General features: G+C 39.4%; 1 protein-coding gene and 1 long non-coding RNA gene across 9 annotated transcripts in view; one reads left to right on the top strand and one right to left on the bottom strand.

The window, feature by feature from the left end:
- Positions 1-2,643: 2,643 nt before the first annotated feature.
- Positions 2,644-22,500, bottom strand: part of LOC137972436 (tetratricopeptide repeat protein 28-like) — a 29,806-nt gene continuing 9,949 nt past the window's right edge. For 6 of the 8 annotated variants that reach the window (XM_068819155.1, XM_068819152.1, XM_068819157.1 and 3 more), the window contains 2 exons: positions 7,091-9,875; positions 2,644-6,672 (listed from right to left, as the gene is read on the bottom strand). In XM_068819155.1, the coding sequence (XP_068675256.1) occupies positions 6,653-6,672; positions 7,091-9,827 (2,757 nt within the window). In that variant the 5' untranslated portion in view covers positions 9,828-9,875 and the 3' untranslated portion in view covers positions 2,644-6,652. Of the gene's footprint in view, positions 6,673-7,090; positions 9,876-13,507; positions 13,562-14,499; positions 14,674-22,500 lie in introns of those variants that run through there. The other 2 variants (XM_068819159.1, XM_068819156.1) reach the window with 2 other exon arrangements.
- LOC137972439 (uncharacterized) lies at positions 15,659-17,122 on the top strand. The gene is made up of 2 exons (XR_011117131.1): positions 15,659-15,797; positions 17,008-17,122. It is a non-coding gene; the product is annotated as an uncharacterized lncRNA (long non-coding RNA).

Raw genomic sequence — 22,500 nt, 5'->3', positions numbered from 1 at the left:
AAAAAGGTTTTGAAAAGGCTATTTAATGATTTTTTTGTGAAATAAAATAGGCCATTCTACAGTTGATTGCCCAGTGACCTAGCCTATGAATGGCTGCGAAGCTGACGGTGGCCTTGTATAAAGTGTTTTTACGTGACGTTGCGGCAGCCATGTTGATGTATCCAAACAACTGAACGGCTGTCATTGTTGGTGTACCCAACTAATCCTCTGGGAATTGAGCTCTGTTTCCATGCAAAAGTTTTTCTTTGTTTCGATGGAATAACATAGCTACTGATCACGTGTGTGAAAACACTCTATTGATACAGACCTTATTGCGGTTATCATGTAAATTGTGTTGTTGTAATTCTAATTAGTCAACATTAACGTTAAAAAAACAAAAAGGTTTGTACCAAAGCAAGGTCACTGGCAGCCTCGCTTCCATTCTTAGGCCAGGTAACTTAGCTACCACTGTAAAAATTAATGGTCTATTGTCCAAAAATCTCCCGGAAATGCAGATGACCCTATCGACGCAACGAATCATGCTCGTGTATGAACTGCCGAAACGCACGATTTTCACTCTCTTGCACGTCTCTTTCACTTGTGCGAGCTGGCAAGTCAAAATGGCCGATATTTTATAAGCTCTTCCGATTTGGCTGTTGTAAATGGCCCTCTTTGTCTCCAGTTAGATTTTCCACAATGGGATATAAACCGAATGAAAAATACAAGAGGTCATAAACTACAGCACTAGTAGAGAAAAAAAGATTAGCAAGATGTTTGTTACATCTCCACATCTTTGAAGCATGGAACAAAAACAAACTGGTACACCAAAGAATACGGTTCGCTGAATCATTCAATCGAAGTGCGCGCGCATCACCTGAGAAATAACTTGATAACACTTTGAAGTGAACGCACGGCTTGGATTTTGCGAAACCGACTCACGCAGAAAATGTTTTTGTTGTTGCCGATAAGGGGACATTAATTAAGCAGTCATCGAGAATTCCAGTTGCATCTTCGTTAAAACAGTAATAAACAAGATCGCACATTCGAGATGACGAAATGCACTTTATCTCTGTTAAACTGCGGTTTTAAGAAGAGATCAACGGCAAGGCTTGGACCATCTTCTGCATCATGACGAAAATCGTTGGCTATCAGAGCTAGTTTTGTCAACTACTTACTCAATAGGCCTTTTGCAACAATTGGTCACATGACTCATAATCGGTGAACTGGAAGCGAAATGGAAAGACCGTGTTTGGCTTGACCAGAATTCAAATTTTCCGAAAAATCGCACTCAAGGTAGACATTTTATGATAATTTACACACTCGAGAATTCCATACTTTTGTTTACGAACGAAAAGCTCTTGCCCTCCAGTGGAATTTTCCATAATTAAGCGCCAAAAAGAGAGCTAAGATTCCTATTCTTACCAAGGGTCAAATAAGCGATCGCGAGAGTAAATGTGCAAGGGTGGAAAGTTTCAGACGACAAAAAATTCAAAGAGATTTGAAAACTTAGGAAAATACAAGGATTTGTATGAAAATCATTGAAGCATGACTAGATGGCAAATCGTCAAACGTTTTCCCATACAAATCCTTACAATTTCTTTCAACTGTAAAAACACCAAATTAGACGATATACTTACGAAAATCGACATGGTAGCATATCTTAAGCTGCTCTTTTATTTCTGGAAAACTTAGTAATTCATGTACTCAGCAGAGTCCACGTGTTTGTGAAAAAGAAGTCACGTGACTAATTGTTGCAAAAGGCCTATTTTCCATTTTCAGCAGATTAGAGCCGAAGCTACTTTTTTAACTGACAAGAACACGTGATCAAAGACAACTCTAACAACTCCACGAAGAAAGAGATTCAGAAGTCCCTCTTGATCTGGACATAACCTCGTTTCGACCAATAAAGTTGTCAAAAACACAATTGTCACAGAATCCAAATCGGCACAATAGCGAGACCACATGTATTCGTTTATTGGCTAATTCATTCATACAAGATAGCAAAGGCCCGGGCAAACGACTTTAACATTTGCTTCAACATCCCTTCGATTTTGTAGAACAGCGATCTTAAAATCCTTTGTTCCTCCCTTTCAATTGTGTTGAAGCGTGTTGAATCGAAGTTGAATCGATGTTGAATGAGTTTAAAAGCATTTAAACTTCGCTTTAACAACCATTCTACATTTCTTTTGTTTTCGCAAATGTTGATAAAAGTTGAGGCCGTCTGTCCCCATCTTTCAACATTGCTGGGTATGAGCGTGCGCACTAATCGGTCTCGCAGTGACGTATCCATATCCGTATCCATAGTAATAACCTCAGCTGCAGCCTTAGACTGATGTTGAACCTTTTGTTGGATGATATGTTGAAACCGTTTGGCCACCCCATCAGTCAACATTGTTCAACATCGTTCAACATCATCCAACAACATCGAACAGATGTTGAAGCCGTTTGCTAAAGCCGTAAGCAAGATTCAATCGTTTGCGGGAAAAAAAGAAATAAAAGATGGTAGAAAAGGTGTTTACCGCTTCTTTAAAAAGTCAGTGAAATACTTCAGTCAGTGGCCAAAGTGTTAAGAGACGACTTTGTGGCAAGGCCGGGGATTAGCTCTGTCGTTCCTCACCTTTCTGCTCTGCGAGCAGGTAACAAAAGGATAATGACCACCAAGAGTACGGTTCAACCGTGGATATTTGCTCTTTAATTCTTAACTATATGGTCGTACAGCATTCACTTGTCTACAGTTCTGAGGTTCTGGTACAACTGGGTCAGCTTTTCGTTCTCAAGGACTTAGCTTCACGCTGTACTGCTCTCAACAAACTTTTGCTCACAAAGATCGCGAATAAATACCCACCGCAAGACGGCGGGTGCGAACTGGTCAATCAAAACCCATTATGGAGTCAATTGTTGAACAACCACAGCTGTGGGGAACACAAAAGACCGAAACCTTTGTGAAAAGACCGAACCAAAGTTGAACCAGACGCCGCAGTATTAAACCAAGGTTATTCGCACAGTACAACAATTACAAGGAGTGAGTATACTGACAAAACCACACTAAAATACCCTTGACTTGCAAGAAACTATAACAGTACTTTTTAATGCAGTGCCTAATATAACCCTATTAAGAAAGACGTTTTTAATTATCCCGACACCTAAACTTGCACTTGTCTTTCTAAAGATCCGACAAGACAAAAAGACTTTCTCATTGCAGTTTTACATGCTGATCAGTACAACCGCGTTGCCATGAAAAGGAAAACCTTGGCCGTAGTGAGTACAGGGCCGAAACCCGAGTCTGACATGGATGTGGAGAGCTATCAACAGAAACTGGCAAAACGGTCGTTTGGAATGACCCCTTGCTGTGTCTGTGACTGGTCGCTAAGGTCACTGAGGCCATACAGCTGACCTTCATTATCGTCTTAAATTCTAATCATATCCTCAATTTCGATGTAAATAAAAGAATTCTTCCGAAACCATGAGACTCCCTTAACGACCTTGCACTTACTAACTCAAAGGTGTGTTCTATTATGAGTATGTACTGAAAAGTCTTAAACACAGCAAGAACGAAAACGCAATAACAACAAAGGATTAATATAACAAAAACGAACAACTGCAATCATTAAGAATAAGTACCGACCACATTATAATAATATCGCTAAAACGAACCATTAAAAGAGTTATGAATATCAACGTACAATTATCAGACAAAGGGTGTATTGGGGCGCTTTCCATGTTAGCATAGCCGAATAATGAAGCATCTTTCGTTTCGCAATTTTTGTCCTTTTTCTCTTGTTTAACAAATGCTCGCTCACACGGCACATTGACAGACATAAGAGGAAAATATAGATCACTCTAAACTCTTTTCTCTGTGAGTAAAGCACTAATTATTCAGAGCTTTCTCTTCTAAACAACATAAGAGGTTTCACATGTTTATTTACAAGATAAGCTAGGATAACTAGACTATAATTATATGAGTATATCGTGTTGTATGTACTTATGCAAGAGTCCATCACCCAATAGTAAGATTTACCCAAATTGACCTGTAGTCCCCACCAGCGTCAGAAAAGTGCCTATTTTAAAATCAAGTTTTACGGGAAAATAAACAATAGACCAATTCGGCCGACCCAATGTTACACCCAATTCAAACCCTTTGGGAATAAAACGTTTTATTCCAGGTATTTCCTTATCATTTAAATGTGAATGCCTCATCATGCAAGTACAACACACCAAGAACCTTAACCTCGGGAGATTTGAATAAGTGGTTTGTAACCTATCTCTAGAGACACAGATAACAATGATGTAAAGTAAAATTGCTGGTGGACGAACAAAAGAAGCTCATGAGAGCTCTTCTGCTTTTGTCCACAAACATGGCGACGATAACGTAACGTGAAAAGCACCCATTGGGTATAACATTTGGTCTTTTGTTCATTTTCTTGCAAAACTTAGTCCAAAGGGAACCTTCGCTTAACTCCCACTAATGAATAATTTTCAACCCAACAAAATAATGTTTGCAATCAAATCAGCTCGACAATTTTCTCCAAAAACGTGTTTTGATCAACAGAAATGAACTTTAAAATCACTGTTTTTATTTTCAAATTTCCCGGGCATGGCCATCTTAAAAAACTGTGACGTGTTACCAGATTCTTACACTTGGATAATGGACTCTTGCTTATTATAGTTCATTACACCACCCATTTGAAGTACGGGTTTCCTACTTAATGTACATTGTCAAATATGTGCATTGATTGTGATATTTAGGTTATTTTGCATTGAAAGTTTATAAAAATACAGTAGAATGAAATATCTCCACAGCCTTTCGCTGCATACTAATTCAGAGACCAAGTATCACTCCTGTATCAGTATACGTTATGGAAGTTTCCCTGAGAAATCGCACCTCGAAGAAATCAGCCTACGAAATCCGGAAGTTTGGCTAACAATTTTTTTTGCCTTCTTTAAACTTTAATTGCATACTTATTAAGCGATCAAGCAGCTAACTATTTTGGAATGAAAGCTCAAAAACTGTATAGTAAAAATAACATTTATCAGGCGCGCATCAGGGGAAGCCTCTCTCTCCCATACTTGGCCTGGGAGTCTATCCTTTCCCGAGTAGATTTATTTATAGAACGTCTTCCTTGGGAGATTCAGCACACCCACTGTTGTAAAAGCCAATCAAAAGAGAGCTATCTCAAGGTCAAGGAAATATGATACTTTTCCCAAGAAAAACCTGTTCCCAAAATGAAATTTGCTCGGGAAAGGGAGAAAATCGAGCAAAGAAATCACCTCAAGAAATCTGGAAGTTTGCCTAATAAACACTGTTTGCAATCTTTAAACTTTAAATGCACACAAATTAAGAGAGGACTTTTATTTCCTAGTTTTTAGGATTCTAGAAGTTCTAACCCTAAAAAATTGTCTATTTTTGAAGTCTTTTTTCTCGGTCCCTCTGTGGAAAGAGTCTGAGAATATCAACATGTCAAACACATTTAATTGATTCTGGGTCCCATTTAGGGGATTTCTTTTTTCACAGAAGAGTTCTAGCCCCTAAAACTTACTATGCATACTAACTACTAGATCAGCTAATAGGCCACTTTCGTTATATAATTCAGATTACAAGAGAGGATAAAGACAAAGGAAAGTGGATGACATTCTAATATAATTCACATTACCTGCAACTTTTTTCTATTGTCTTTGTCCTCTCCGCCTCACTATCAAGCTGAATATATATATATATTTCAAAAAAATGGTCTCGTCCCTATTCTCCCATCCCATAATGCAATACGTTTTGAGGGGTTCTTTACGTAAAAACAATACAAGTTATTTGCTCTTGGGACTGTATCATGCTTCAGTGAACTGGATATCCACGATTGTTTTACTGCAAACAACACCCCCAAAATTATGGGACCGGCGAAAACAGTGAATGAGCTATTTTACAATTACGGCAGAACTACCTGACACCTATGAATTGAAGCGAGGTTGTCGTTGACCTTGTTTCAATATAAACTCCTCTGCTCTTCTTATGTAGATAAAGATTAGTGAGCATTAGAAAAATATGATTTATATGATCAGAGCAGTGAAGTCTGTATCAACACAAGATCAAAGCCAGCTTTCAATGGCTACTTATTACAAGACCGGGCAACTTTGCCATAAGGTTTTACTATTTGAAGAAAAAAAAAAACGAAAAACAAACAAGAGCAAGAACAAGAATGATTGTGGCACACAGTAAAGTCAACATTGGCTTTTTAGTCCTTTTAGATAGGGAAAAAAGACTGTTTCTAGACACTGTCACTTGATCTCATATGGGAACCTAGTAAACGGATCTAAAGAGGTATACTTGTCACAAGTTTAATGAAAAAAAAGAATACCTGAAAAGCAGACACAAAAGAGTTGGAGGTATAATTAAGTAATCTGCTTCATTTATGGAAGCAGACCATTTTGTCAAGTCTTCGATTTTCTTTTAGGTGATTATCTAAACCTGCAGAGAGGCTTAAAAGAATTATTATCTTACCATTACTTCAATTTCTTGGTAAAATAAGTTAATGAACCTACTTTAGCAAAATTCACATATCTTTTGTCTACCTTAGCGTGATCGCCACTTGGGTACAAATGCTTTCAGATGTTTTCAACAAGCCATACAATAGAAATAACGAAAATGACACGTTGACGTATCAGCGGCCAACAAATAGGTTTCTCAAGTTTTAGATGCTGTTTCTGAAAAACAAAATGTATAAAGAAAAGAGATAGCGAGTTAAAAGGTAAATCGGGATATATTTCTGATTGCTAAATGAATAAAAAAAATTATGGTAATCCATCGTTTCTGCGTTGTTATAATAGCAGCAGGACCAGTTCCTATTCAACTGTCACTGCGACATGTAGAATGTAAGCCCTCAATACATAACTTAACTTTAAATAGGTGACTGGAAATCAGTGATTTCCTGCCAGTCCAACCCCATGAATGCAAACAATGTTTATCTCAATGGCCATACAAAACAGTTTGTAAAACAACTACATTAGCGACTGAGTTTGAAATCAGATTACCTGTTCCTGTTCCTCTAGACAATTTGTCGATAAAAACCCTGTACAACGTATTACTTCTCTGTAATTAGAATTATATTTGAAAAGCACTTACCATTCTTGTCCAGTTTGTGTTGCCCAAATTCAAACGTGACATCATCGCCAATTAGCACAAATGGCGCCCAGTATTTTACTGCGGAGTACTTCTTTGTCTCTCGAAGAGATTTCATGGCATGATGAAGAGATAAACTTGCACTTTTGTTATCTGCCAAGTTTTGGTAGAAACATTTCATAAACAGCAAGGTCGCCTCGTCATCAATCGCCCACAGTGACACCAGAACAGACCGGGCACCAGCACACAGGAAAGCCCTGGCTATTCCCACCACACCCTCACATTTTAGCTCTCCCCAACCACTATGACAGCAACTCAGCACGACCAGTCTTGCCTGAAGTCGAATTGCATGAACATCACTCATTGTTAACAAGTAATCTTCCTTTTCAGGGATCTGGGATGCGCGTTCTGGATTTGGGGCCAAAGCAATTTCTCCAAATGCGGAATCTCCATGTGCAGCAATGTGGATTAAAGCAACTGACTTCATTCTTTTCAGCACCTCATTTTTTGTTGCATTTTTGCCAGTGAGAGGCCCGGTCTGCAGAAGTTCTGCAATCATCTCAACCTCTTTCTTTGCGCACGGCAACTGTTCAATTGGTTCACCATTGTTGTCAGTAACTTCTTTTAAACAGGGATCGCCCACTAGCAGTGCCTTACTCTTACAGGAGAAGTCATCAGGTGCACCTGTGATCACTTTTAAAGCGGTCAACGATGGAACAGTACGGATGCTGACAGAGTCACTCAATGCAGAATAAGGCGCCAAACAAAATGGTCCATCAGGAACAAAGACTAGGTCAACACCTTGGAGTAAATCTTCAATTGGACTGACTAAGACATCATACAATGGCTGCAAACAGTTGACGGAGAGCCTCAAGGACGAAGAGGTTTCCTGAACAGCTTCTCTAAGGCAAGGGGATTCGTCGCATTGTCGGTCAAGCGAGCGGTTCTCACATTGAACAACAGTTCCCATGCTAATCTGTTTGAGTGTAGTTTTCATCAGTGATTCAGCACTTTCATTTTCGATTTCTTTTTGCCTGAAGTGCATCATGCTATCTTTTCCTAGCAGCCAGAAACTGATTGTGTTTCCTTCAAGTGCTGTGAAAACTGTTTGTGAAGGTAGACATTCTAATAAAGCAGAGACAGTTTCCTTCATCGTAACTTCTGTGGAAAGTTCTTCATCAACGCCATATTGCACCTTCAAAATGTCTGTCAAAGCTTGTGCTCGTCCTTGCTCAGCGGCATGTAAAGCCTCATCAACCTCTCCATTCTTCAAAAGTGCTCTCCACAGAGCTGTGTACGGCCCTTGTTTTGTGTCACGAAAACTTATTTTCCATGAATCTTCTGACTGAAGAAGACGCCTTGTTTCATCAAAATATTTTATGCTCAAGCGATAGTAATTAACAGCTGTGCAGATGGAACCAGAAAATTCATGGGCACTACCTAGCGCACAACATGCATTTCCCTGCTCTATTGGGTCCCCGGTTTCCTTAGCAATACTAAGACGTTGTTTGCTAAAGGAAATAGCATTTTCAAGCTCACCCTTACTGAAACAGGCAAGCCCAAGATTGCCATAGGCTTTCCCCTCCCCAGCTCTATCACCAACTTCTTTCGCAATACTAAGACGTTGTTTGTGGTATTCTATGGCTTGCCTAAAATCGAGCAGACTGGCACAGGCATTGCCGAGATTCCCATAGGCTCTTCCTTCCCCGGCCCTATCACCTACTTCTTTTGCAATATTAAGACGTTGTTTGTGGTACTCTATGGCTTGCTTAAAATCGCCCAGATTGAAATAGCCATTGCCGAGATTCCCATATGCTTTCCCCTCCCCGGCCCTATCCCCTACTTCTTTCGCAATGCTAAGATCTTGTTTGTGGTGCTCTATGGCTTGCTTAAAATCGCCTATACTGTCAAAGGCATTGCCGAGGTTACAATAGGCCTTTCCCTCACTGGCCCTATCCTCTACTTCTTTTGCAATGCTGAGATGCTGCTTATGGTACTCTATGGCTTTCTTAAAATTGCCCATACTATTATAGTTATTTCCCAGATTGCCATAGGCCCCTCCCTCCCAGGCCCTTTTCCCTACTTCCTTCGCAATACTAAGATATTTTTTGTTGTACTCTATGGCTTGCTTAAAATTCCCCAGACTGGAATAGGCGTTGCCGAGATTGCCATAAGCTCCTCCCTCTCCGGCTCTATCACTTACTTCTTTCGCAATACTAAGAAGTCGTTTGTAGTAGTCTATGGCTTGATTAAAATTGCCCATACTGCTACAGGCACTGCCAAGATTGCTAAAGGCATTTCCCTCCTCGACTCTATCACCTACTTCTTTTGCAATACTAAACTGTTTTTTGCCGTAATCTATGGCTTGCCTAGAATTGCCCATACAATCATAGGCAATGCTGAGATTGCCATAGGCTCTTCCCTCTCCAGCCCTATCCCCTTCTTCTTTCATAATACTAAGCTGTCGTTCGTGGTACTCTATGGCTTGCTTAAAGTTGCCCATTCTGTTATAAGCAATGCCGAGATCGCCATAGACATGCCCCTCCACAACCCTTAATTCTATGCCCTTAAAAATGCTTAAAGCTTCTGTGTAATTCCTTATGGCCAGTTTAAAATTGTTAATGCCATAATAATATCGGCCCCGATGCCAACAAGTCGAACCCTTCATTATCCCCTCTTTATTCGAAATGCCAAGCCTTTGCAGATGCTGTTCCAAAACCTCCAACGTTCTATCTACCATTCTTGATAATCAGAATTAGGAAAATACTCTTTGATAGCAGTGGGGCGCCTAAAAGAAAAATAGACAGCCGAATTAAGACTACATTTGCCTACTGTTTTCACAAAGTGTGTTGTACATGTGTTGAACCGATAATAGACTAACAATTTTTAGTAACGCCTATCACCACTATAGATCATTAATTAATATTGCTTGCTTTCTGAGGGATGGGCTGTGTAGTTTTGAAACATGTGTAGGATTTATAGAGGATAGAGTGTTTGTTTGTTTTTTTTTAACTATCAGAGGAATAATTTAACTGAATTTTCATGACCTATTAAAGTTTCAACATAATGCATCTCTCCTGTGTTCTTATGTATATAGGCCTAGGAATTTGTAGCATATATAGTTGCTGGTTAAGCAACTGTCATGTCCATAACAATTTTAACTTGATTCTATGACTTTTTTTTAAATTCATTGCTTGTGCCTTAGCTTTTATTATTATGTGATCATGATCTGCCCATGTTCCTTACATACACATCATTGTTAAAATATTACAGCACCTAAAAAATTCAGGTGGCTCCAAGTGGATTCGAGCCCATTACCTCTGAGATACCGGTGCAATGGCCTACCAACTGAGATATGAAGCCAAATAAGAGACAATTGCTTAAAGTGCTACTATGATTAAAAAAATGCACTTCCCATTTTTCTTCAGATTTTAAAAGCATGTTTGCTTGACACCTGACTGGCAAAATTTTGAACTTCCAATTTTATCCAAAGCCTGTTTGCTTTGAGTGCAAGTTTTGGATCTCACGGTCCGCCATTGCTCACGTTCAAGACTGACCGATTGGACCCTAATAGGGGTGGCTCGAGGATAATATGACGTCTAGCTTGAAATTGCAGAGTGTCAACCTCGTTCCCAGGGTCTCTCTTCTCTGCCTCCCTTGGTCGTGGGAAGAATATCCTGGTTGCGGCTGGTCACGTGACCACCCAGAATCTGGGTGGTAAAAAATGTGCTGGAAGGATGGGGAAACAGGGTTTTTGATTGTCACAGCGACAAATTTACTAAGGCAGCGAGAGAGCGGTATGTCGCTTGACTCAGTAGTTTTCACGCTCAATTTAGACATCTGGTCATACATCAAAGTGTTCAAAAGTGAAACAACAGACTTGTTACCGACGTAGTTGCGCGTGTTTCCTCTCTTTCCCTCAACATTCGAGGCAGAACTTGGAAAACTAAGGATTTCCTGTAGCCGGTAGGAAGAACAGCAACTAAATCTTTCTTTAAATATAAACTTTCCAGGCAAATGACTTGTTTCACTTTCAAAATTATATCGTCATAGCCAGGCGAAAGTAGCGCCTTCTGAGAACATCTCAGAAACTCAAGCGCCATTTTGAAACCAACAAATTTTCAACTTCACCTTCCCCCGGATGGTATTTTATCGTCCTCTCGACCAAATTTGCTTGAGTACCCACCCACCCTGCGGTTTTGGATGAATAGGTGGTCACGTGACCAGCCGCAACCAGGGTCTTTCTTCCAACGACCAAGGGAGGCAGAGACGAGAGACCCTGGGAGCGAGGTTGGCAGAGTGTAAATGCAGCTTATTTTATATGCAAAACACGAGTTAAAAAGTCTGAAAGCCCGAGACTCCCGTGCTGCATATTAATTTAGGCGCTTGCACACCCATTGAATTTTTAAACTAGTGAGTCTTTGACGTCATCTTATCCTCGATCCAGCTCTCTCAAGATCTTTACACTTAGTAATGGAGGACCATTAAAATTAAGGAGCAGTGCACGTGTCATGGATTGTTAGTAAAAATGCGGAAAGCAAAGGAGACCTATTTACTGATGGCAAACGAAAATTAATGAGCAAAGTTTCTTCAAAACGGCTATTTTGGCTCACAGAAACCAATCTTAAGTGTTGTTAGTTACGCGTAGCTAAGATGAAAATGAACTTAAAAACGTCTGGCCGACGTTTTCAAAATCTCCTCTCTCATCTTAAATGAACTCCGTAATAACTGAGTGTGGTTCATTTTATTTTTCTTTTAAAATTTAATCGATTTTTATTACACTGCGGTGATCCAGAAGCAATTTAGAAATGAAACAGCCATTGAAAATTGATTTAGTAATTTTATCGTCGAAATAAAGGGATAATTAACAATTATTCCATAAGCGCGCGTTGGATATGAGATGTTAAATAGCCAACGAGGCGCGTAGCGCCGAGTTGGCCATAACCAGACTCATGTCCAACAAACGCGAATGGAATAATTGTTTTATTAAATTCCTTCAACTCCAAAAGTTTGGAAGTACGAAATACGAGCGGAAAAAGCGAGCAAATCCGAGCGAAATCGAACAAAACTTGATGAGAACTGATGCGATGTTGTGTAATACCTTGTTGTCAGACAGACGCAGGCTCATCACAAAAACATTTCTTGCCTTTTCGCGTACTTCTAAACGTCGGAATTGATCCAAACTTTCCACAAAAAAAGGTTTTTGTTCTCCTTTTTTGCTTTATTCAAAGAGTAATTTCGCATTCCGGCGAAAACATTTTTAGTTTAGCAACGCTTAACGCAATCATTTACCATATAAGGTCAAATCAAGGTATATGAGCTGATAACCGAGATTGATTGAACCAATCAGAGCACGCGAAATGCATTATCCGAGGTTGAGAATTTAATAATTCCCATGATACAACGGTTACCCCTTTAACAACTATCTTGGTTCTCTTTTCACTAAATATGATCCACCTTATAATTTAAGGAACTCTGAAAACAAACTAGCTGTTCCATTGCCCCGCACCAATTTCCTGAAAAATAGCTTTAGCTATAATGGTGCGGTTATCTGGAACAGATTGTCCCCTGAATTGCGGCAAGCAAAATCACTTGGTTGTCGCGATTTCTTCGTCTGAAACGACTAAACGCACACGGCATCTATGTAAAGCAGAATTTTTTTTTTCTCTATTTTCTTCTTTAATTTCTGATCATTATTATATAGATTAAAGTAGATAGTAATTTTTATTATTGTTATTTTATCTGATAGATTTACCGTGTTTAAATAAAAATAAAGTTCAAGTTCAAGTTCAATTACGAATATTTCACTCAAAATATACACGTGGCTTATAAATATGAAGGCGGTCACTCTGTGACAGTTTTTAAATATAACGAAAAAGTACAATTGATTTTTGGTCATAGTAGCACTTTCAATTTTCCGGAAAAAGTGTGAGGATTTCTCTCTTTGAACAGGTTTTTTTTAAGTTTACCTGAGCCTAAGCCTTAATGACTTCAAGCGGGCGAATCGAAATTGCTAACATGTTTTCAACCGTGACGGGAAAGGCACTTGTTCAGAACAAAAATCCCATTTTCATACAGTAACACATTATTATGTTTATGCCTTGAGACTGGGCAAACTGGTTCCATAATTTCATTCAATTACGCGCAAATCATCAAAGAATTGAAGAAATCCAATGAAAAGTGTTTTTTCGGAGTTGTCCTTTACGAATATCTTTCTTGAAAGTGAAAGCTATATTTCTCAATTGTCTCTCAAATCTCTAGATTGTTAGGATCAAATTCCTGGTCAAGCTTTCCTTTCTCTCTTAACCTTCTTTAATTAAAAGAAAAATGTACTATTGTTTGGTTTATCATCTTCTTCATTATTGTGATATATAGATTTAGTCAAGCCTAAAACCGGAGCTCCCGGGTTATTATCCTTACCCAAGTTAAAGTAGCTTGATCCTGTGATCCAATCAAAACACAGTAACTAGCCTGCTGTCAAGTTAACAAAAAAGAAAAAAACAGCTGATCACTGTGAGCTTTTAACTTGAGCCCGCGATATGGTAACTTTCATGGAGGGGTGGAGAGTCGTATGGTGACCAAAACCAAATTTTCTCAGGTAGGTTGCCATATTTTCTTGCCAATGGTGTTCCGCTAATATATAGATTTAGCCAAGCGTCCGAGTGGAGCTCTCGGGTTATTTATTCTTGCTGGCCTTACTTAAAGTGCCTATGAAACGAAATGAAAAAGTTGCCTAGAATAACTCTGTGGTATTGATGATTATGTTTCGACGGTAAATTTTTCCATCGTACGTTTACTTTTCTCCTCCGACCTTCACAAAGACACGCGATCATAGGAGACATTTCCTCGCACGGCCATTGTGACTTGATGACGTCACAGGGTTTGCACGTCTCGCGCCAATTTTAAAAATTCAATACATACAGTGGAAATAATAATGGCGGATAGGCTCCTATCAAACGAGGAGGAAAATATTGTGTGGCGGGAAGCCGTGACAACGTTAGTTGTGCCAACACGAGTTATTCCCCGGGAATCTCTATGCATAGATTTCTCTCCGACAAAGTATTATGTCAGAAATGGACCTCGTTTGTCAGAAAGCACCGGCCAAACTTCAAGCCATCGAAGAATTCGGGGCTCTTTGCTCAGCACACTTTGAGCCGACCTGTTTCACATAGGTCGCGTCTACCGTGTCCTCCACTTGTGCAAAAAGAAGTGCTTTAGAAAAGGGTTCTGCACCTACCCGGGATGCGGTGGTTCCTTTATCGCCTGGGCCACTGACAAGTGAGTATTAAAGACTTGGTTGTAAGCTTATGTGTTCTCGGTTTTCTTTACGTGAATGACACTTGCACTAAGCTAACTCAGTATTTTATTGCGGCATAAATTATTGTTTGTCAGATAATGCGACAGTTGCTGACCTCAAAAGGTGCTGGTGAATCTAACGCAGTACATACAACTGGCCCAGCAGATTTAAATCCACCAGCGTCTTATGAAGTGGTAGAGACTTCTCCGACCATTGTGCCAGTAACAGCACCTTCTGAAGCCGTCGAATTAGCCTCTCCTTCAGTTGCTGAAAATTCCTGCGCCGCTACTCCGTGTCGTGAAAACTGTGAAGAATTTAGTCTGTCGCCCGAGTTTAGCAGAGAACGTCATCCGTGTTGGAGGTGCGCCGATCTAAAAGTGAAGAATCGGCGACTGCAGAAGAAAGTCAGCAAACTGAAGGCAAAAAATTGCGAGCTAAAAAAAGGGGAGAGAGACGATCGTCAATGTGAGTAGTTTATTTTTGAGTGTCAGTGATCTGTAAATTTTATTTTGATGGTTGTTTATACGAGGTTTGTTGAAAACGTAGAATGACGAACTAAGCAACAGCAGTCATGATGATGACACTCGCCCGGCCGAGAGCAGTGAGGTATTAAGCACGGAATATAACAGGATGACGAAAGCAGTTCTGAAGACGACCCAGACTGGAGATCTCTAGAAGATAGTGCGATAACTGAAGAGACTGATGCTGATGATGACGAGTCTTCTAGCAGCATTGATGACAAGGACGACTCCAGAAATACGTTAAGGTGTGTGCAATATTTCATTGTGTACACAGTTCGTTTTACTTGATAACACTCAGCTCATCAACTACCTTATACAAAGACAATCTTTCATTTTACTTTTACAAAAAGGTGTCAGTTATGATCAGTACAGAAGGCCTACCTGATTCTATGATGAAAAAGGGTAATGAGAGATAATTCTTGACTGTATATAATTCTTGTTTGGTTTGATCTTTTTTTAAGGGTTGATCCAGAAACCACCTCTTGCCAAGATGAACCCAAGTTCATCGTATTTTACAGAATGTTACTGGCCATCTTTTGGCTACTTTGTTTTTAATGCAAAATCAACACGCCAAGTGTTACTATGAAACAGCATGGAACTATGGTCATCGTGTACCGACAGAGCTGAAAAACGACTGCGCATGCGCCAGATAGGGAGCACAAATCGTGCATGAGACGCGAAGTGTCCATTTCGATCGTTTGATCTCGTCTTCTGCCTGTGTCACTTTATAACTCTTGACGGTGTGAATTTTGGAAGTGAGATCGTGGTGACTTCATTTAAGGAGACACATCAGATCTGTGTAATATATTTGTGTGGAATTTTTGGGCCTAAAGATCCAAACCCAGTTAAATTTGTTTGGGAATATGCGCTGCAGAAACTAACCGAGGCTACGGTGAGTGTTCTATATTTGTTTTTGAAGCATGAAGTGTTTACAACGTTTGGTTCAGTTTGCACACTAGGGTATTGCCCATGCAATCTCTACAGTTTTCATCAACAAGATAATTTGGGCAGGGTTTTCTGAAATCACCTTTACAATCAATCATACATGTATTTACAATGCGTTAATTAAACGTAACATGTTCTAAGAGCATTATTTGAAAGTTGTCAACCTTCTCCTTGAACCAATGCAGCAGTTCATTTAGAGTGCTGCCACTCTGCAATAGCCACTTAACCTCCTGACTGCCCCCATAAAGGCAGCTGTCTAAAAGAAAACACCTTGCCAACTTGTAAAGTTGGAATGAACACAAGTACTGGCCAGAACTACATAGAAAATATTGAAGTTCTTTGTCCCTGTCTCAGGGCATTTCTTCCATGAAAAGGTAAATTGGTTGCAAGACTGGCCTCTGAGACTACACTCAGAAGAAGTTCTAGCTGCACAGTAGTGTGATCAATAACATTGTTTAATTTATTGCCATAGTGAGGCTTGATTACAGAATCATAAATACTTGCCCACCAAAATACCCTGTGCAATCAACTGATACACCCATGTTCGGGAGACTGTTGGCCTGTTAATTAATGGAACATCCATATATTAGGAAAATTAACAATTTGTTAAATAAAAGTGCAAAGTCCAGGCCCTGCTTCCTGTTAATCCTAGGATTATTGACTGGGAAATACTGCTTCAAAGTGGCACCCGAGTGACTTAATTGTAGTCTAGCTTCCACAATTGCCAAATAATAATGATCTATCATTATTGTAATAATGCAACACACTTGGTGTCAGCATCTATGTCAAAACTTGGAAGATGGTATTTTTCTTTCCTCCTTGACTGGCCATTATTTGCAAATCTATGTTCAACCCAACGTCCAAGGCAAAATTATGGTTAGACTCAAATTTAAGAACATGTGTTAAGGCAAACAGTTAAGGGTCATTGGTTTATGTGTGGTTTATAGTATGTTTATATGGTTAGCTCATCATGTTTTCTTTGTCTTGGTTGTGTAATAAGAATGACTTTTTGTACTAATTTTCACAGCCCGCATAAAAACTGATATGTGCAGTTCCTGTGTCTAGGAAAATAATGATATCATTATGATATTGTAGATTATAGCATTGTAATATGCATCTCATGGACAATAACATTCATTTTCGTTTTTTGTCCTTAGGGAGATGGATCCACCTGGTATTATTTGCGGCAGTTTTGTGAAATATTAGCTCTAAAAGGAGCGAGAAGAAATTCAGCCTTTTTTTCTCAGCAATAAACCACAATAATCTTATTGAGTTCACTTTGTCAATGTTGGTAGTGTGGAACAAAAGACTGGATAAAGTCACTGAGAAATCCAGACAATGCTGTTGAGTTTTAAGCAGTTTCTTTAGTACTCTTCACATTGTCAAACTTTTCAGTTTCTTCTTAGAACTGAATACCAGTCCTTAACCTTTTTTCAGTTGTGAACTTTTTGGACCAGCACAGAACTTTAAGATGCCACTTTTTTAAATGTTGTACTTATAAAACAAAATGGGGACAACATATTCAAGCAAAAACATCACAAATGCATGTTGTTTGCACCTGCACGCAACCTTTGCGAATACTTTTGATCTGATGAGTTGCCAACCCAGTAATGCTTCAGATACATGTAGTGACGTCGAAACCCAGAATTCAATGACAAGTTGTCAGAGAAAAAATTAAAATTAAAAACAAACATCCTCTTGAGCATTGGGACCCACATGGAATAGCCCTTGCATATGTGTATTATACTGATGACTGGATTCCATCTACTTAATATACAATCATCTTTTTAGGATAATACCACCTACGCCAGTCGGCAGATAATGCTAGAGTGAACTTCTTGCTATACAGCTGAAAATATTAATTTTGTGGAATGCCCCTTTCAGGGATGTTTCCTAATTGTCTATGCTCTAAAGATTTTGTTCAAACTCATCAAGTACAATGTAGCATGCATGTGTGAAATGTCTCAAGTTTAGATCAGTTTTGCAATATGCACTGTGTTGTCTGAACTGATCCTTGTAAAATGTTTGTAGTTTCTTGTCAATTGTTAAATATGGAAAGAAAAGGATTTACTTTCTGAAAGAAAGGATCTGATGAATTTTTATTTTAAAAGACAAGCAAATCAAGGGGCAAATTAATTTTCTCTGAGCTGTTTAATGTCATTAAGTGGGCTTTCCAGGATGAAGCACTTTTTTGCCAGCTTTCTGTGTATCATACAGTGTATAATCTTTTCACAGATTTATCTCAGTTTCTGTTGGGGCCGGCTTTCATCGCTCTTCTATAAATTTAACAAAAGATGCTGTGTAAAGAGCGAAAGATGTATTTTGCTTTCATGATAATTATAAATTCGTATTAAAATTTGGATAAACGTGGAGCTTAATTTGCCTAAGTTCTTGCATCTTTGCATACATCATTTTAATATCGCTTTCACCATGCTTGCCAAAATATCTTTTGTAAGCGTGTCACCATTCACCACCCGGTCTATAATTCACCAGTTGTCTTCCTTTGTTGTTCAGAGTATTATAGAGAGTATCTGGAACGTCATAAGGTTTTTCAATGTCTCTTTACCAACACAGACAAAAAGGCATTGTCCTGTATCGCAACCACTCGGCGAACTAGTCTCCACCGATAAGTTCGAAGCTCTCACCAATTCCACCGGCCGAACATCGCCAAAACAGGGTTTAAGGGAATTTCTGGTCCTCCCAGAAAACCAACAACTTGCAAAAACCGTTCGAGAAACTTGCGACAAAAGCCAACACTGTCAAAAAAGTAAGCATTGCAGCGCTCGTTACCTCCATTCACCGTATAGTCACACGAAAGGTGCATTTACCGCGCGAAAACAGTTTTTACACAATTTGTACACCACTTCAATTTTTGGAAAAACATCAAAACTCGTCAAAAATTGTGACAGAATCCTTATCTTTCAAACAGCGACCTTATTTTTTTTGATTTAATCAACGGCTGTCATTTTCCGGCGAACAAATAGTCTTTTTGAATGAGCGCGCCCTTGAGCCTGCGTTTCGTGCCGCGGATCAGTGACTTGCGCAGTCGTTTTTCAGCTCTGTCTCGTGTACCAACACTGCTTACTCACCCACTTTACACTGCGCGCCTACATCACTTCAGTCGCCATTTAAAATGAATTCTAGGACTGTCTAAAGTAATCTGTTACCATCGGGCATCAAATCGGCTAGATAATTCTGTTTTCCATGGGAAAATACGCTATGTTTATTAAAATTTCAGTTTCTAATATTATTTATGTATGGCTTGCTCTTCCCAACATGTTACCCAGTGAAAATGGAATCGTTGTTGAATCATCTGCTCTTGGAATGGCAGCGAAGAGTACCGAAATTGAAAATTCCTCGATTAACGGCTGGAAAGATCAGAATTAATGTATTATCATTTCTGAAAAATGAAGAAATAACTTCCACCGTTGGATGGGTAATTTTTGTTCAAATATTGTTGTGCGTGTCTTCTTCTCTGTCTGCCGGAACTGTACAAAAGGGAAAAGCAAGTCTTCGGCAAACATTTGAATACTGATCTCCATCACAATCAGTAAAAATCCCTTAACCATTGCTGTTCATTTCATTATCTTGCTGATATAAAACTACTTTTTGTGGAAGCAAGCTTGTTTGTGACATTTTTATTCTTGCTGTGAAAAAGTTGAAAACTATAGAGGTCACAACGTCAGCTTGTGTTCATTTAGAGGAAGACGAAATTGTTGTTGGATTCAACACCCGTTTAGAGACCTGGTAAACTTGAAAAAGAAGGAATTCTACGAACGTAGAATAAGAGAATTGCATCTAACGCTAAAACCGCGTATTGTGCGCACCACACTGAATTTATCTTTAGTTTACTTTATATATTGGCACCATGTATTATTATTGTTATTATTATGATGATGATGATGATGATGATGATGATGATAGTATATGCAGTAAAAACATCTGTATGCTACATTAAAATGCAACACAGGGCGCATAGGTAGCCTGTGAGCAGTGCAAACTGAAGCATGAGTAAAAAAAAAAAAAAAAACGTGAAAAAAAAAAAAAAGAATAAAAGCTAAAAGCTATAAAATCAATTTAAACTATTTACATCCCGAAGTATGCCTTATGGGTATCCTAGCGTACAGTTAATTCAATTACTCCCTCGCTTCGGTATCACGTTGCAACCTCAAACATCCGTGGAATATTCAGTGTGCTTAACAACACTGATTTCTGCATGTTAATGTCCAACTTGCTTGACCAGCCTCCCAAGACATCTTTAATGATGTTAACTTGCGGAATTTCATATCCAGAACAAAGTTGCTAAAGCTCTCAACGTAGTAGACTATATACTTCAGTGTCTTCTTCTCCTCCTCGTTCTTAGACCTGCTTTCAATCCAAGGACAGCTCATCTCGAGCGCGATGACTTGCCGTTTCTTCCGATCGATGATCCTTCCTTCTATCCTATTCTCCCTCAACTGTTGGTGCTCAGCAAACACTAGTATATACCAAAATGCCTGTGTATCGCCCGACTCGGACACGGGCTTGCTTTGGATCGGTGAATACCAATGTGTTGCTCTGTCTAAAAGATCTAGCCAGTGGATTATCTCAAAAAATAGGATCTTCAGAGCCCTATTATGGCGGGATAGGCAGTGATTCTGAGCCAATGCTGAGAACCTGGTTAAAATATAAGGAACTCTTTCTGGTTGTTTGACGCATAACGTACACATGACAGCAATGGAAGAAGTTGTTTACGTCTTCTGGGCTGTATAGAGCCGTTACGGTAGCAGTTGCTCATACAAGTCAAAGATACCAGCTATAGTATTCCCTGGACAAGATATCCAGCCCCTAAGCCACTAGAAACATCTTCCTCGCTTAGTGCCTCATCCGTTCGCCTCACACTGGTACATTTTCCCTGCCATCGCTGATTTTGAACTTCAATCACGAGTCTATCCTCCAAACGTAGCCTTAACTCTGTCTTTATCGTCTTTCCATCTACGATGGTTTCGGTGTTTGTCCTGCAAGACGGGATAGGGTGTTTTCCCTGCACTTGTGATCCTAACTCTTCACTATACTTCGCTACTTCTTTAACGAATGAGCTGTGTCCCAGATCCATAGCCCTCTCCTCAAACTCTCGCACCGTCCATCTCCATCACTGGGTCTTCGTTCTCGTAAAGTTTCACCGCTGCCTTCACTTTCGTCGCCTAGTACTCCATTTCAACCGATCTTAGTCCTCTTCTTCCTTTGCATCGCGGTAAGTAAAGTAGAGATGTTGAACCACACAGCTGTTTCCCACCATTCTCGACAACAATATTTTTCGCATTCCTATCTACTTTTCTGAGCTCCGTCAATGGCCAGTGTTGAGTTCACGGGTAGAGCAAACTGGTTGGATGCCTTTACTCGGTTGTAATGGGTTAACGGGCCGGACCAGATGACTGACATCCTCTGGATATATTCTTTACACGCACACTCTAAAGCCAGTCGCTCCTCCTGTCGCAGGCTTTTAAGAACCCCCAAGAACGTATGCTGCTTTCCAACAGTAGCACATATCTCCAGTAGATGTTGATCAGTAGTCACTAGTAAGCACGAGGTGTACCACTTCAACATTGTGTTCAGACAAGTTATAGGTTGCTGATTATCGCATGTAAATTCACCAGGTTTTGGTATCAAAGATGATTTTCTTCAGAGAACCAGGCGGGGCACTCCTCATCACTGCTTGAAATCGCCTGAAACGAAACTTCCACTCCCTCATGCAGCACATACGCACACTTCTATCAGTAATTCACGATCCGATCTGGCCATGACGCACTGCAATTCTCCTTTCTGCATAGCTCTTTCGCTCCTTCGGTGGTCGCTAGAGCCCAGGGCTCCTTGGACGGAAGTGAAAGCCGACTATCGGTAGGTCAACACTAATTTCCAACCCTCAAACTGACATTGGACATTTCGTAACAATTACACGACGCAATATTCCATGTTAATATTGAAAGGCTTTCTGCTCTAAAAAGAATGAAAACAGGCAGAATTACAACTTTAGTTCAACAAGAAATAGCGTTTCTAACATCAGGAAAGTGCAACTCGGCAATAGAGGTGGGGGTAACACCCATTTTGGAGTATCATTACGTACAATGCAGCAAGTTTTGATAACATTGTCAGCGATCCAAACTATAAATTGAAAGGGCTCCTTCCACCAGACTATGACAACTCAAGCTATAACCTAAGACGACCGCGCCATTTTAATATGCCGAAGCTTTGTACGAACAGAACAAGAAACACTTTTAGATATGCGATTTCCAAACAGTCCAGGCTGTAGTTTTATCCCACATATATACCTACTCTATAAGTTAACATATTTTAATATAAATACTTTATATGGAATTTTAATATTGTCTTATTAATCAGTTTTTGACTTATTATCTAGGATTCATTTGTAATTTTTTTAAGTATTGTAAAGCATTTGTAAATAATTGCGTAATTCAGCCTTTGATTGCGATGCAGTTTTTAATAAACTATCTATCTATCTATCTATCTATCTATCTATCTATCTATCTATCTATCTATCTATCTATCTATCTATCTATCTATCTATCTATCTATCTATCTAAGCTATGCCGAGCTTATCTACAGTATTTAGGTCTAAAAATCCTGTTGAAGACGGTTAACTTTCAATTGTT

Source organism: Montipora foliosa, chromosome 10 (genome assembly GCF_036669935.1).
Source record: "Montipora foliosa isolate CH-2021 chromosome 10, ASM3666993v2, whole genome shotgun sequence".
Lineage (NCBI taxonomy): Eukaryota > Metazoa > Cnidaria > Anthozoa > Scleractinia > Acroporidae > Montipora > Montipora foliosa.
The sequence above is the reverse complement of the archived record's forward strand: the minus strand, read 5'-3'. Positions and strand labels throughout refer to the sequence as shown.